Source organism: Panthera pardus, unplaced genomic scaffold, assembly GCF_024362965.1.
Source record: "Panthera pardus isolate Hobbes unplaced genomic scaffold, ASM2436296v1 HiC_scaffold_2, whole genome shotgun sequence".
NCBI classification, from domain to species: Eukaryota; Metazoa; Chordata; class Mammalia; order Carnivora; family Felidae; genus Panthera; species Panthera pardus.
This window is the reverse complement of record NW_026526765.1, coordinates 92,037,313-92,054,991: the sequence shown is the minus strand read 5'-3', so window position 1 is coordinate 92,054,991 and position 17,679 is coordinate 92,037,313. Positions and strand designations below refer to the sequence as shown.

The following is a 17,679-nucleotide window of genomic DNA, read 5'->3' as shown; positions in this document are numbered from 1 at the left end:
CAGAGAGGAGTTTCCCTGTTAGTGGGGCATATAGACGATGGGCTTTGGGCAGAGGGGAGGTGGGATGGCGAGGGCACTTTTTATTGTTTAGCATTCTTCACATTTTGGTTTTTAAAACTACTGAAAAGATTGCCTATTTAAGAAATAAAATTCCTCCAGAATGCCTTGAATACGTGGTATTCAGTGTCTAAAAGAGTCTGGACCATTAAAAATGTTTACTTCTTTACTTATTTATTTAAGTAAATCTGGAGGGCACTTTTTTGTTAAATTAAGTTTTCAGTTAGTTGATAGAATACGATTACATGTATTTTAGCTAGCAGATGTCCTTCACAAAAGTTGGCATTATTTGAAACTGAGATAATTTTAGAAGCATAATAAAAATGCATTCAATCTGAATTTCTCAATAACTATGTAATGAGATTTAAATTTTGAATAGCATAAGGCAGTTTCCAAGTATTGTTAATTCAGTTCCACTGCACGTTTCTCCTACTTGCAAATAGCTTCACTTTTACGTATAACCATTGTGTGTACATTTCAAATATGAAAGCTGGAATCAGTGACAGACTGCAAAACACAAAAGAGCAGAAGCATTCCATTCATGGACTTTTGAGTTCTCACATTATCACTGTGGTAACCACTAGACATTACTCATCATGAAAAATGATTAATTATCATTTCCAAGCTTAACATGATTTATAGGTACCTACCTTGCAAATCTAATGCTACCACAGCAGTATCATCTTCTAATCCTTCAATCACCTCACACTTATATCTCCCATAATCCTCCAGGGTGAGGTCTGCGATCACCAGAGAAGCATCATTATCACTGCCTCCCTTCAGAAACACTCTGCCCTGGTAGCCTGCATAGGCTTTCTTGTGATATCCCATGGAAACAAAAACGTCCACTTCCTTGAGGTAATCTGAAGTTAGCTTGGTCCACTTGATTCGGATTTTGTGGGTTCCTGAGCCAAATGCTGTAGGGTCTCGATAAAATTTACATGGCAGTGTAACATTGCCACCTCTATGTGAGAACACCTTGGTTTGTTCTGCTTCTACAAGTAGACGGGGGCCATTTTCTGCTATTAAAAAAAAAAAAAGAAAGAAAGAAAAGAAAAGAAAAGAACCATTAAGATGCTTGTAGACTTTTTTAAAAAAAATAAAATGAAATATGCTATCTATATATCTATACAGGGTATCTGACAAAGCTTCTCTGCATTCTTGAACACAATCTTTTTTGAAGCACATAGAAAGTTACCTCTAATACCTAGAGGGCATCTATAAGGGAGTCATGCATTTGAAACCACTGAAAAAAAGAAGGGTGTTAATTATATTAATTGAGAAGTATTGAGTAGAAAACTCCACAGTCATCAAAATCTGATAATTTAATAGCAAATTCCATTTACTTTTTTCTACATTTCAATATCAAAAATGTAGAAACAAGACCAAGAGAAATGGCATAGTTCCATGACTAATTTCATCAATATAAACCAAAACATCTCAAGATTTCAAACAAAACACCTAAGATTTCTAATATAATAAATCTCTATTTTATTTATGGGAAGAATATAAAACTACATGATCAGTTTTCATTGCACTGTTCTGGGCAAAGAACTTAGACTATCCTCACATATGTGGCTTTTATTCAAATATACACTTGTAATATGACATTCTGGAGCATTTCAAGCAGTATGTATATATTTTATTTTCATATGAAGACTAGACATCGGAAAGGTACTTTCAGCCAATGCTTTAAAGAGATTCAGGTTTTGAAATATATCGCTTAAAACTTGAATGTTAAAAGTATATCCAAAGTTACATGTTATTTTCTGATTAACCAAAAAATTACTGGTTCTTTTGTACCCTTAACATCTCCTTCTACTTCTTGTCTTTGCTTTCTGCTACATTTTGTTTTATAGTTTATCTTATCGCTCCCACCTTTCTTCTTCTTGCCCTTTGGTTTCCTTCCTCCCTCCCCCAAGAACAAGAGAGCCTTCCAGAGAGCACCGCAAGAGTCCAAGCCTGCCAAACCAGCAAGGCTCCTGTTCTCTAGGGAGCCAGCTGTTATTTTCACATCTTGGCTTTCTCTGGGGTTTCCCCTGGTTAGCTCATTGTGCTTTTGACCTTGACAAGGTCTCTTGAGGACGTGCAACATTTGAAAATGAGAAAGCAATTGAAAACCTCTAGGACACACACGCCTTCTCATCTCCACACAGCTTTCGAAGCTTGCCAAAAGCTACCTTTCACGAAGTTCTGCAACTCTTCCTGCCTGCGGCAGGCATGTAGTGAATAAACCTTGGCCATCAGTCATTTAACATATACAGGTCAGGAAGAGTACCCACTCACCTCTGGACAGATCCATGCCTTACTTATTTAATGGCATACATAGGATTCAGATTTTAAAATAAAAAGCATGAGGAATAGAGATGGTAGTTTTATTTTTATCATATAGCAATGAGTATTTTAAAATGAATATATTTCATTTAGAAGTCAGCCCAATGTTCAGAAACTGAAAAGTTTAAGCCATTAATGCCTCCACTTGGAATAGATAATAAAATAAGGATAATGGCTTAATTAAAATGAATCATAAATCCAGCTCATTAAGCATTTCCTTTAGATTTTATTCTTTATCTTTTTATTTAGGATCATAGAATCATAAGGGATGAATGGTAAATCTACCCAACTCTACCCTACGTATAATTTTTTTCCCCTACAACATCCCTAATGAGTGCATCCAAGTATCTTCTTTCTGGGAGGAGGAAAGTGCTGTCGACTGCTCAGTAGAGCCTGAAGGGTGTAGGGAACATCTCCTACCTGGTTCCTGGAAGGACACCTGCTCCAGGAGGTTGCAGTCTCATGATTCTTTGAAGGCTTTCACTTTGAAGTTAAAACCAATGTCCAAATACACAGGGATAGGGGATATTATTAAGTATTCTTATACTTAGAATTATGTCTGACCAAAAGTAAGCGTGCACTCACTGCTGACTCTTCCTACTGCATAGATTTTGCACAGTATTTCTCAAATATGGTATTGCCTGATATTGAGCCTAATTTTGGCATATATTAACCTTCCACAGTTCTACTTATAAAGTTATGAACCATGTGGGGTGACAAATACATAAAATGCCACTTGTGTCATAAAGGAGATGTAGAAATTATTGTGTGGTTTTACATAATCATACCAGAATGAATACAAGGTCTGAGTGTTTCATAAATTAAAGAGTTCAAGCAAAGATCAAAACCCTTGTACAAGGGACTGAGACTTCTAATTTTTTTTTCCTGTGGTTACCTGCACATCATCTCGTAGTATTTTAGAATTACAGGTTTCTGATTTTTTTTTTTAGGTACTATTTGCTTATAATCCAACATTGTGAGTAGGTGATGATTTATGTGGTAAAATATTGAGAATTGAACAGACACCAAAAATCCACTGATTTCCCACAAAATAATTTTTCTAACAAGGCTGTCAGAATGTATAAAATTCTACCATTCTTGTTTTTTGGGAAGGGAGGTTGGGGTGTTGTGGTAATCAATGCCACAAGTCTGTGGCTGAAATTCAAAGAACTCTAAGAAAGATGTGCAATATGTAACACATTGGGTGACTGAGGGCCATCAATGTTCATTAGCCTACACCCCCAGCCTGGCATTGAGAACAATGGTTTTTTGTTTGTTTGCTTGTTTTTAGAAGATTGACACTGCACATGATACAGCACTGAGGATCGTTGGTGAGAGTGATCTGTTGCAGAACAAGTGAAATGTAGGAAGGAGCACTGGCCAGTGAGTCAGGAGCTCGGGGTGTTTGACTGACTGGTCTGCCTCATGAGAACATTCAGTTTAAGATTCTTGCCAGGCTCCTCATGACAGGCAATCATGTTAGGGGTCAGCCAGGAAACATCAGCTAGAGAGGGGAGAAGGCAGATACAAAGAACAGAAAAGGGAATCAAGTGTGCGCATGACAAACTTTGCACCCATCTTGTCTAGGGTAAGTCTTGAATCTCATCATTGGATGCAAACACCTAAGTGCCTTGAAATTAATGTTTAAATCAGCCTGTTTGATAAGTAGGCAGTTGCAAAGCAAATAAAAAACAAGGGATAAAAATCAACTTTGATCATCAGAATGAGAATTGCTTGGTTTCCTTTTTTTTTTTTAATAAAAAGTATGAAAGAATAAAACTAGGCAACATACATATGCTCATTTAGGAAGGACTGGATTTTTTTTTAAAGTTTAATTTGTAAGTAACAGAAATTTCCTATTTCTATTAGTGTCCAAGACAGTGACTTGACAGATTTGATGCCCTTCAAAGACCACAGTTGTCTCCAGGGGAAACAGCAGGCCCTCATTATTATTTTACAGATTCTGCTGTGAAATCTAGAGGACATCATTCAGTTTCACCAAATTATTAAAGCATCGGCATGACCAAACAACAGATCTTTGCATTGCTGTGTAATTTATATGAAGTCTTTTAAACAATAGGACAAAAGCAATTAGTTGCAGAGAAACAATTTAGAAATATGGTATTGGACTATTACCCATTGTTTTTCATTCCTTTAAAAGTGTCATTACTATTATTATTATTACTTAGCAGTTCATTGCCAAAGAAATGTATGTAACAGAAAAAAAGAGAAGGTGTTACAAATCGAAGTTTGCCTTGTAAAAAATTTTTTTTCATGTTGATTCATTTTTCAAAGACAGAGAGAACACAGCGTGAGCTGGGGAGGGGCAGAGAGAGAGGGAGACACAGAATCCGAAGCAGGTTCCAGGCTCTGAGCTGTCAGCACAAAACCCGACGTGGGGCTCGAACTCACCCTGAGATCATGACCTAGGCCCAAGTTGCCTGCTTAACCTACTGAGCCCAGGCACCCCTTAAAGTCTGTCTTTTAAAAGTGAATTGCAGATTCTGCAAAATAACCTATGTTAGTATTGGTCACTTTCTCAATAGGGTACACAGATGAAGTAGCCTCAAGACTTGAGGATTTCTTAGATTAATAAAATGTAAAAAAATAAAATAAAACAATAAAACTGGGGAACATATTTAAGATGGCTAAACAAGGACATTAAAAATACTCTTCTCCCAAGAAAAAACTCCACCAGCATCATTTGAATTCTTTTTATTGTGGTAAAATGTACATGAAATTTGCCACTTCAATCATTTTTAAGTATACATTTCATTGGCATCAATTACTTTCACAGTGTTGTGTAACCACCACCACCACCAGTATTCCTAAAAATTTTTATCACTTCAAAGAAAAAGCTAATTCCTCCCTGGCATTCCAAACTGGGAGGCAAAAATTCAATTGTCAGCTCCACACTGAGTCATTTGAGAAAATTGCACAGGTTTTAAAAATGGTTCCTTATTTTTGTGACATTTGTTACCACTTGGCTGGTTTAGATCTGTGAGACTAACACTGTGGAAGGTGTTAGTTTCCTTAGGGCACACAGACTGGTTCTAGGTAGTTTCACCATAAGCATCCTTGCTGCAAGTATTTTTGCTACAAATATTCAGCTGCATGAATAAATGGTAAAGGCAATTTTGCCATAAAAGATTAAAAAAAACACAACTGGTTGCACTTTTGGTTTGGTAGTTTGTTGGTTTCATCAACTGGTTGACAGTTTGGTTTTATTTCTTCGTTGATGCAGTACTCCCATTTTATGTTACATAAATTTTAGCCTTCGTACAGTGACACAGAGTTTGAACCCATGTTTCCCATAGAACTTTGGAATGTCTCAAAGGGACAGGTGACAATATGCCAAGAACAAACAACAACATAACAGGCTTTTCTATTGCGATACAAAGCTCAGTTACAGATGTGAATCCTCATATTTGGAAACTGTTAAGTCTCTTAATGAAGGAAGAGATTGTAGAGAAGAAAGGAGAAGCGAGCTGAACAACGAGTTGAATCAACAGGGAATGAAGACTTTGAAGACAAGTGCTTAGGAACCATCCACAAAACAAAATCAATTCTTTGCTTGTATTGCCATGACTGTGCACACATTTTAAATGTATTCAAGTATTTTGTATTTCGTAATAAAGTCTTTTTAATTTTGCTATTCCTAATTCATATTTAATTATGCCCCTTTTTTAAAGTTTATTTTTTTTTATTTTGAGAGAGAGAGAGAGAGAGAGAGCGAGAGCACACGCAGGGTAGGAACAGAGAGAATCCCAAGCAGACTCCACACTGGCAGCTCAGAACCTGATGTGGGGCTCGAACTCACCAACCATGAGATCATGACCTGACCTGAAATCAAGAGTTGGATGCTTAACCACCTGAGCTACCCAGGCACACCTCATTATGCCCTTTTAAATGAATGTGCCTTTTAAAAAAAATTTTGTAGTTTTTTATGGCACAGTGGTCTTACTGCCAGTTAGTTAGGCCATGAAAATATCTGCAGCACAAATGCTTGCAGTGAAGATGCTTATGGTGAAAATACCATATATAAGCCAAACCTGTTGGAGAATGAGCACCTGAGATGGGTTTCTGTCTTCATGGCTGTGCTTAGCATAATCTGCTGCAAATGACCGCTCTGTCTCTCTAGGCCATGCCTTGTTAACATTGTTCCTCCAGAATCAGGTAGGGTCTGGCGGCAACAAGGGTCTAGGACTGCCACGGGCTGGTGCTGCCTAGCGCCTCAGCCAGCTATGGCAGTGAGACGTGGGTGTGACGGGGTTTGCCTTATATCCTGATGTAGCTCCAAGATAAACACATTTTATAGACACAATTAAAGATACCTGTTAAGAGCCCAATATTTAAGCAGAATATATAATTGAGATCTTGGTTTCTCACTGTACCTCACACATTACATTTGAGTAGGATGCATAATTTCGGAAAAAAGTAAGGAGCATCTTACTCATTTAGCTGAGAATATTTTGTTTCCTTCAAACTGGAATGACTCTAGTTTTTTCCTGAAGTTGCTCGCCAGGAGTCAGAGCCTCCCATTGTTTGGCTATGATTCTGTTGTGTCTAGTCAGCTGTGCATCAAAAACTTTTATGAGGGCCCTTTCTGCTGTCTTGGCTGCCCCCCTCGGTCCCCAGACAGCCTTCAGTGTCCTTTCCGAGGGATGGTTGCTTTTAATTTGTCAGAGACAGAGCTTCAGTTTCTTCACCAGCTATTCCTAAATGCAAAGGGTGCTGAGCCTCTCCTCCGGGACTCAGCATTTCAGGAAAAGCCAACCTGAAAAGGCCAGAGGACAGGCTCTAATGATCCATTCTTGCCCTGTCCTCATCCAGCCGATCTGGGTTTGAGACCTTCTTGGATTTGTCTGTAGCCCATCTTTGCTTTCATCTGGAGTTTAAAGTCTGACCTGGGGCACCTGGCTGGCTCAGTTGGTTAAGTGTCTGACTTCAGCTCAGGTCATGATCTCATGGTTTGTGGGTTTGAGCCCCACGACGGGTTCTGTGCTCACAGCTCAGGGCCTGGAGCCTGCTTTGTATTCTGTGTCTCCCTCTTTCTCTGTCCCTCCCCTGCTCTCTCTCTCTCTCTCAAAAATAAATAAGCATTAAAAAAAAATAAAGTCTGACCTGAAGATACATAAAGGTATGTGTGTTTCTTGCCATTTACTTAAATTCAAAAGAAATAGTTCTATTTGCTTAAACTGTATCTGAAAGGATTTATAAGAAACACAAGCAGTTAATAACTTTGGTAGCCTGTGGGAAGGTAAGGTGGATATTTGGGAGAGAAACCTTGAGAGATTTTCATTGTGTACACTTATATATATTTCAAAAATTTGGAACTGTGCAAATATATAACCCATGCCCACACTAAATAGAATGATACAAAAATAAACAAAACAGTCGGGGAAATTTAACTGACAAGTAAACGCCAAGCTTTGCCAAAATTATCTCTGGAGAGATGCCCAAGAAGATGGTAGCCACAACTACAGTATATTGTGTGATTGCAGGAGTATATTTTTGTAGACCTATGCGTCTGTTAATAAAAATGTTATCTTTAAATATGTCTTCAAAGCGTGAACGTTTTACTTCGTTTTCCCTATTCCCAAGCCATTGACAGAGGTCCTGATTGTTGTCTAGTTTTGACTATAAAGGGTAAGTCCAATGCGAGAAATCTGGGAAGTGAGGTCTACTCTTTGCTGTAAAGTGACTATAGCTGTTTGTGACCATCTGTGACCCTGCCATTTGGACTCACACACTATAAGAATACACTTCTCCCCACATTGGCCCTGACCTCCTGCCAGGGCCCACTTTGTTTCCAACTACTGTATAGTCGGTGCCCTGCTAGCTCCTATCAATCTGCAGCTGAACCAAATTACCTAGAACTGTGGCTTCCCTATGTCCTTAAACGGCACGTGTCCTTTCTGTCAAGACCTGCATTATCTGATGTGATGTGCTATGGAGCATTCTCTTAGATATTGACCATATCCATCTTCCTTCCTTGCCTTAGAGCTAAATGGATTCTGTAATGGGAAACTGCCCACACCAAAATATAGTATTGTTTTGAGTGATGTTTATCGTGAATGTGCACTGTGTTATTGTCTTATCCAAGTTTCATAGTAAAAAATAAGGATAAATGTTATCATTGTTTTAGAGCCTAGAGGTTGATCTATGGCAATATTTGATTAAAAAAAAAAAACAACCTTTTTTTTTTTCCCTTGGGACAGTGGAACTTTTTCTTCCCATAGGATATATTAGACAAACCTTTGCCACATATATCTGATAAAAGGTGAGCTTCTTTGCTTGAAATAGGTATTAGGAGCCTCCAAGTAGCTCTAAGGGATCCATCCATTGAACACAGTGTAAAAATCTTTGTTCTCAGAGGTAAACCTGAAACTGTGTTAATATCCTGAAAAATACTGTGTCTCTTCTCTGTTTTTCTAGCAGGAAGAAGTAAGTTGTGATGAGAGTGTTTAGCTCTGTCTGCTAAGTTCTTTGTGGGCTTTGTTTTTCCATGTTCATGATTTGTTCATGTATGTTTTTGGTAGTTATAATTCTTCGATTAAACATATGGGCTCTTGTATTGTGTTACTTAACCTTTCCGTGATTCTGTTTCCTCCTGAGTAAAATGGAGTCAAGCCACCTTCTTCCTAGATTCTTGTGTGAGTGAGATGAGGTCATTCGCTTAGAACTTAGCCTTGTGCCTCACACACCGTAAGTGCCCAGTGACTCTTACTAACCAACATTTGCTGAGATCCAAATTGTGCCAGGTATGCAAACCAGCTTCTCTCTTCCACATTGGCTTCTTTCCTGTGCTCTTTCAGAAGACAGTTCCTAGAAAGTATTGCTTCCTGAGAAATTGACATTTCATCAACTTTCTTTGATTCTTCTAATCTAGTAGTTCTTAGCAGGACAGGAGTACATCCGGGACCACCACCTTGAAGCCTTTTCAGAAAAACCCAAATCTATCTACATCTATAGAATCTAACTTCTTCCTGCCTCCTCCTCAATTTCCCTGGGGGTTCCAGACAGTCTTCACTTGGGGACAGGGATGGCATGTATTCATTGACAGCTGTCCCCTGCTCCACCCCGCTCCTCTAACTCCTCTTAAGAATCACTATGGTAGCAGGATTTCTCCAAGAAATAGGAATAGTTCATAAGAATAGTTTCTTCAGGGTCCAAGACCAAATGTTTTTTTGTAGTGTTTTGATTTCTTCTGAAACATCGTTGTATCGACGGAATACAATAAAATGAGAGCCATTCTCACCTATTAATTCGCTCAACAGTCTTCAAGAGTTGGTTCCCCTTTGGGTTAGGAACATGAGGATTAACCTGCCTGAGTCTGAATCTCAGCTTCCCCCTTAATAACCATATGACCAGGGGCAAGCTTTGAACCTTTCTCACCTTCAGTGAGGATATAACCACCTTCATTCAGTGCTGTGGTGAGTCCTAAACGAGATGACTACGGTAGTGCATTTTCTGTTGCGGATCACACATAGTTAGTGGTTTTCAATGTTAATATTAGCTTATATTATTGCCATTGCTTCATCCAATATAACTGGCCCCAGGACTAGAGATAACCTTACTACCGTTGTCAACTCAGCGTTATCTACTCTGGTTAACAATTTTCAGATTTTAAATGTATGTTATCAAAGACTTTTATGCATAATGAACTAGTATTTAATTACTGTTATTTTAAACCAAATCATAGTGATAGAGAGATCAGGGAATACATTACAGGAAAATAAAATAAAAAATAAAATTTGAATATTTCACTAATAGGGTGAATGACATTCCTAATAAAAATATACTTTTCAGGGTTTTAAATGTCCTACAGGTTTCTTTCAAAGGGTATGGGGAAACCAGAACATTAGCATGAGTCATTTATCTTCATTAGGCTGTAATTAACCACACACTCTTTAATTAGTGGAAATGTGGCTTTATGTGGTAAAGGGGTAGAGATCAAATCTACTTGTCTCTGCTCAGACCACTTCCACTTTGTGGTGAAATGTAAGGTCAAATTATCCGTAATTTGAAGAAAAGACATTGTTGGTTTTATACACTAGTATGGTTAAAGTCTTCACTTAGTATGCAGGACATCAAGATAATACTGTCACAGAGTCAGCCCTGGAGGCACAAGGGATCTTTTGCTTCTTTAGTTAATAAACAATCATAAATTGATAGTCTAGAATGTGTCAAGTATTAAGTTGAGTGCTGAAACAAATGAAAGGTAAGTTGAACACAAATGCCCAGGTGGGCAAGGCTGAGGGAAGTGATGGGAACACCAAGGTGCTGAGAACAACAGGGAGTGGAACGGACCATGCCATTGTGGTGAGCGCATGCTCCATTCTGCAGGGGAGCAGGATACCGATTCCTGCTGATGTTGTCCAACGGGAATGCAGGTTGAAAAACAGCAGGTCTTTGGAATTTTCAGCAGATGCTAGAAATGAAGATTTTCATGCAAATATCGCCAATTTTAAAATGTTTGCAATTAATTTAGATTTTTAAAAAAGTTACATGAAAAAAAAAATACCGCATTTCAGTGAGCAGGATTCAGACTCTGGGAAGCAAATATGTGGTATCTGCATCCTCCTTCCCCCTACCTGTTGGTATTGAGCACCTCTGAAGCTCAGACCGGAGCTGTCTCCTTATCTCTACCTGCATTTCCTCCTTCTCTAGGTGTTCTCAGCTGATCCATGGCTATAAATAGCACTGTGTGCTGATGATTCCAAAACTTTCTAGCAGTGTAATTTTCCCTGAGCACCAAATGAATAAATCCAACTCTCTGCTGGGCATGTACTGGATGCCGAATAGACAACTATTCGGGGAATAGAGGGAAGAGTCCCTCTTCCCCTGCCCAAACCTGTTCTTCCCCCAATTTTCCTCCATTTATTTATGCCTCTACCATCCGTTCATTTGTTCAAGGCAAAATCTCGAAGTTGAGCTTGATGTGCCTCTTTCCCTTCATCTCTATATCTATCTCTACTCCTTTTGTTTTCTAATTGGTTCATCTCCACCACCATAGTTTCTCATCTAAAGTACAAGACCTTCTTAAATATCTTACCTTTCCACTTGGTACGTCATAATTCAGTATTAATGTGGACTTTTGTATTTGTAAACCATATGACATTACTCTCTTGCTCAAAACCTTGTAACCACTTTCAAATGCTTTTAGAATAAAGTCTGAACTCTAGACCAAATACAAAGCAATGTGGTCTCACTCCTGCCTACTCTTCCAACTCATCTTAAGTCACACCCTCTTCACTGTGAGGCTGCAGTGCCTCCAGCTTCTTTCCAGCCTAAAGACACCATGTTAGTCCTATCACAGAGAATTTTATGATTTCTCACTCTTTCTACCTGGAGTGCTCTGTCCCTGGCTTTTGATGTGACTGGTTCCTGCTTACTATTCAGATCTCAGCTCACAGAACCCTGCTTGACTCTCCTCTACAGCAATTCATCCCATGCCCGCCTGGAGGCCCCCCTCACAATCTTAGTACACTGTAGGCAGTTTACAAAAACCCATTACTTTATTCATCTTTTAAAATAAGGTATTCTGTTTCCTTGAAAACATTTCAGGGAAGTACAGTATTAAGCATCTAATCAGCTTTTCATTATTTTACGCTACAAGACTCCTTGTTAATGATTGTGTGATAAAAGAAAAAGCAAAGTGAGAATTAAAAATAATTATATGCAGATTTTGGAGATTTAAAACCTATCAGTATAACTTATGATACTTTTCAAAAGAAAGTAATAATTATTCATAACCCACATTACACTAGGGAAGAAAACTTTAAAATTTACCCATCTATTCTTAAAAAAACAAAACAGGAAAAATAAACTTGTGTGAAGATGTTAATTATTTTTTCTTACCAACATAATTAGCCACAGATAATCAAAAATCCATAGTGAAAAAATAGAGTCCTGTAACTAAGAACATAAGAAATTTACATAATGCCTATCGTGACTTATAAGGAAACCTACCTATCTTCAACCTCCACATCTCTTGTTCACCTGTGCTTTCACTATAATTCAGTGAATAACTCTGTAACTCTGAGCCAAATACACAGACATCATTTCCAATGCTTTCCAGGAATAAGGCAAAAGCAAGCATGATTACAAATAGAATCATCTAGAAGTGGGAATCTCCATACTTCAAGGATAGATTTTCAGTGGTGTTCTTATTTAAAGTTTATGATCCCTCTTTAGAAACAAGGTAGGATACTCCTTTTTTTCCTTCTTCACCTAACTGACCCACTTGACTATAGTGAATGCTCCCTGTTCTAACATGTCTTGTTAATTTCATATGTGATGGACTGTAGACTTTATGTGTTTTTATCTTTAATGTCCCTGACCCTTCTGAGTGGGCAGGGTTGGAAAAGGTAGTTCTGGAGAATTCTTGTTTAACTTCAGTTGTTCAATATACTTCACAGAATAATCCATAAGTGTGTGAGAACATACTACTCAGAGCTCATACATGTGGTAACTAGTCACTGAGTAAGCATAAAAGTCAAGTAACCAACATATGTAATTTAAATAAGATTAAAATACCTACTCTTTGTATTGACTACATTTTTGAGGGCACATATGTTTAGTGCTACTACAATATACACAAAATATTTCTGAAGATTTATAGAAATTTTACATTTCTTGTTCTTTCATTGTCTTCATTTTGAAATAAAAATATTTCCATAACGAAGATTTATCCCCACTGGATATTATCAGTTTGATAACCCCTAATTGAATATTTTAACTTTTTACCATTTTGGTAGATTTTTCTATTCCAAAAGACTCTCCTAAAACAGTAATTTTCTACTTCACATTTAAAATAAAGCGCCAAATCAACAAAGAAATCTAAATCTATTTTTTCTTGATATCTAGTAAAGTCAAAGAAACATAGCATGTTGAAATTACTTTAACATTAAGCCATTAAGCTATAGGTCAGTGCTTTAGCTGAGTCAACATTGGTTCTTGCAAAACTGCAACCAGAGGGAAAGGTTTCTGTATTAAATGGATTTTCTCACTATTTGGGAAAGTTTCCAAATAATTATTGGTTTCCTGCATGATTTGCGCATATCAGCACCCAGAATGGAACAGAGAAAGCAATGGCTGTTGGTGTGAATTTGTTGCTACCTGAAGAGATTTAAAAACATTTTTTTATGTTTATTTATTTTTGAGACAGAGAGAACTGGGGAGGGGCAGAGTGAGAGGGAGACACTGAATCTGAAGCAGGCTCCAGGCTCTGAGCTGTCAGCCCAAAGCCTGGACATGGGGCTCAAACCCACGAACTGTGAGATCACATCCTGAGCCAAAGTCAGGCACTTAACCGACTGGGCCATCCAGGCGGGCCCAAGAGATTTTTAAATGTAGGTTTTTATACCTGGAAATATTATAAAATGTGTTGCTTTAATGTGCTTTATAGAATAACATAGAATCAGCATTCTAGGTTACTCAGTAACAAGTTTAGAAATATTCTTAAAATGTATTTTATGAGTTTAAATCTACTAAGTGATAAAAACTTTAGTGAGTATGGATACAAAGTTCTAAACAATAAGAGTTTTTTGTTTAGTAGCTGTTTACTCTTTTCTCCATGTTTCCACCTCTGTTTAACACTTACTTTGTTCTTTTTTTGTTACTTTTTGTTGCCATAATTTTGTTGGTAATCTCACTGAGGACATGGTCTGTCCTTCCTCAGAGAATAACCCAGTGCTTTGCTTGAAAGAGGCCAATGTTCATCAAGTGCCTGACTGCAGATTTTCTCAAAAGGACACACAAATGCAGGGAACGCTTGGGCATGGGCTAGCAGATGCAAAGTTGGTATGAAAATATACATATTTCTGAATCAAGATTAAGGAATTTATAGAAATTATATATTAATCTATAATCACTTAATCCCTTGCCTTTTCTATTCATGACCATTAAGTATGTATGTATATACGTATAATTATACAATGTGTGTGTATCCAGGACTATATAGTTGAAGAAAGGTGTTGCCATGTTTGACTTTTATTTCTAATTTAAAGAAACTGCTTTTTTGAATGCTTCTGTTTAAATAAAAGAAATAGTAGGTAATGGTGTTCTCTCTGTAGCATTCCATGATTTTTCGATCAGTTATCATAGTCCTTAGTTCTATATTCATAGTAATGTCTGTTTCATCCTCTTACTGGATGAAAAGCTGCATGAAGACAAAGACTGTGTGTTCTGTTCATCATTGTGTCCCCAATGCCTGTAAGAGTAGGTGCTTGCCACAGACGGAATGTCTGTATGCTCTCAAAATTCCTATGTTAAGGAGAGCTGGGTGCCTCAGTCAGTAAGCATCTGACTCTTGATTTTGGCTCAGGTCATGATCTCACAGTTTATGAGTTCGAGCTCTGCATCGAGCTCCACACTGATAGTGTGGAGCCTGCTTGGGATTCTCTCTCTTTCCCCCTCTCTCTGCCCCTCCCCACTCATACTTTCTCTCTCTCAAAATAAATAAACTTAAAAATTTTTTTTTCATATGTTGAACACTGATCCCCAAGTAATGATTTGTAGAGGTAGAACCTTTAGTATGTGATTAGGTCATGAGTATGAGTCCTCATGAATGGGATTAGTGCCCTTATAGAAAAGAGCCAGGAGGGCTACCTTGTTCTTTTCTACCTTGTTCTATGAATCCTGAAGCTAGCTCTCATCAGACACCAAATATTCCAGTGCTATGATTTTGGACTTCTCAGCCTCCAGAACTGTGAGAAATAAGTTTCTGTTATTTATAAGCCACCCGATTTATGGTATTCCCTTATAGCAGCCCCACTAAGTGCATGTACGTTTGTGTGCAGTACATGATTATTTTCCTTCTTTTGATGGCTCATTTATTATATTCATATTCTTAGTTTGACCAAATGATAGGCCTGTGTTTAATGTAGTTGGTTCTTATTATCGTATTTGGCTTTATGTCCTATCGTAAACTAATAGATTTTAGAAAGTTCGTTCAATACTCATGATGTTGCTAAGTTTTATAATTTTATGGTTAACTTTGTTGATATTTTATAGCTAGTAGTTTCTAGATAGAATTATCAATAGTATATATATTTCTGTAAGTGCGACTTGGAAAATACACTTAATCTTTGTGGATTTTAAATTTGTGCCAAATAGCATTATTCTGCCTCAAAACTACAAAAATGAATTAATTTAACTTTTCAAGACAGACTCAGAGTCCAAATGAGTTTTAAGTGGAAGAGAGAAAATTAAGCTGGAATAACACTTATCTTGTTCTCACATTAAACTTTGGCTCTGCAGACGGTTTGTGATCATACATTATTAAATTCATTCCACCCACTGTGATCCACTCTGTACCACCAGATCCCAACTCTGCAGATATTACATAAGGAACAGGATAGCACTGCAGTGACCAAACATAAATCGAACACTCTTCAAAGCTGCCTACACACATCAGGAAGATTGCTGCCTCCTGCCTCTGGTGGACTCTCATGGAGCGTAACATGCTGTGTGCAGTATGGGAGCCATGCATACGAGCAAACAAAATTTGTTACCACACTCCCAATCCTCCTCCTCCTCGACTGCCTGTCATTCCACGAACTAGAAAGACACCTCATGGCTTTGGTAACACTGAATAGGGCTGGATTAGAAAAAGTACCTGGATGCTGGTCTTGCATTTATTCAACAAACATGTATTGATCACCTACTATGTGCCAGGTAGTGGTTTAGGTGACTGGATATATCAGACGAAGATCCCTATCTACCCTTGTGGAGTGGATGGACACATGAAGCAGAGATGGATACAATTACATAAAAATAAGTAGAGTAGAGGGGTGCCTGCATGGCTCAGTCATTTAAGCACCTGACTTCGACTCAGGGCATCATGTCCTGCTTCATGGTTCGAGCTCCGCACTGGGCTCTGTGCTGACAGCTCAGAGCCTGGAGCCTTCTTCAGATTCTCTGTCTCTCTCTCTCACTCTGCCCCTCCCCTGCTCATGTTGTGTGTATCAAAATTAAATGAATAAACATTAAAAACAATAAGTAGGGTAGATAATCAGCGCTACAGAGAAAAGGAAGAGAAGGTGTGAGAGAGATCGGGGTGTCCGAGGAGGGGCAGAATGCTGCTGAGAGAGAAATTTCATTAAGAAAGTGAGAAATGAGCCCAGATTTGAAGAAAGGGAGGGCATTAGCTGAGAGTCAATTCCCTCATCAGCCATGCAACCTGGGACAAGCAACTAAAGGCTGTGAGTCTTGATTTCTTCATTTGTACAATGGACTATTGATCTAGATGATCTACACTAGTTCTTTTGAATTCTCAAATTCTATAAACTATGATTTAACTTATGCCAACATTACAGAATGGAAGCAATCCTCTAGTGTAAAGTGTCACATATGCTAAATGCTGTGAATGACACAGGACTTAAATGTTCATTGTGATAGCAATAATTTGGAAGTATCTCATTACACTCGCTCATTTTTCAACAAACGTATGTTAAGCACCTACCAGGTGCCAAGCACTACTATACAGTTGGGGTATTACAAAGCTCATGGTCTGATGAGGCAAGGGAGGCACGTTAGTTAGCAAAAAGGAACGCACATTAAACTGGAACAGAGGAGTCGTTTGGGACACACAGCGAATGGAAGGACCAACCGCAATGAGTGGGAATGTCCATTTCTGTCAAGGGTTCCTGGTACACATTATCTTTTCCTTTTAATATTCTTTCAAAAAATTTAAAGTAGTTTATCTGTGTTTACCTAGTAAGTATGTTAAGGGAAATACTACTTATGTTTGGAAAGCTTCAGTTTCCATAGGAAAGTAAAAATTATAAGATGATGTTTAACAATGTTGAACAAATCTTAACTTGTGAAATTAAGGAGGACAAAGAGGCAACTTATAAAATGTTTACTCCCTTAGAGCTAAGGTAATGATATGGTTCTGTTAACAAATGAATTTGAAAAGATAACCACTGGTTTTCCACTGGTATTTGTGCTCCTTTTTCTATCTATCTATCTATCTATCTATCTATCTATCTATCTATCTATTTAAATTTTTTTTAACGTTTATTCATTTTTGAGAGACAGAGCATGAGCGGGGAAGAGAGAGGGAGACACAGAATCTGAAGCCGTCTCCAGGCTCCAAGCCGTCAGCACAGAGCCTGACGTGGGGCTCCAACTCACGAACCGTGAGATCATGACCCAAGCCGAAGTCGGATGCTCAACCAACTGAGCCACCCAGGCGCCCCTCCTTTTTCTATTTAAAAGTCAGGGTTTTGTTGTTGTTGTTGCTGCTGCTGTTATTATTTTTATTATTTTTTTCACAAC

At 38.1% G+C, this 17,679-nt stretch overlaps 1 protein-coding gene across 4 annotated transcripts in view; it reads right to left on the bottom strand.

Annotated features, from left to right (window-relative positions):
* HAPLN1 (hyaluronan and proteoglycan link protein 1) overlaps nt 1-17,679 on the bottom strand; it is a 71,510-nt gene that overhangs the window by 11,836 nt on the left and 41,995 nt on the right. For 3 of the 4 annotated variants that reach the window (XM_019462839.2, XM_019462841.2, XM_019462840.2), the window contains exon 3: nt 708-1,079. In XM_019462839.2, the coding sequence (XP_019318384.1) occupies nt 708-1,079 (372 nt within the window). The remainder of the gene's footprint in view (nt 1-707; nt 1,080-17,679) is intronic. The other variant, XM_019462842.2, reaches the window with a different exon arrangement.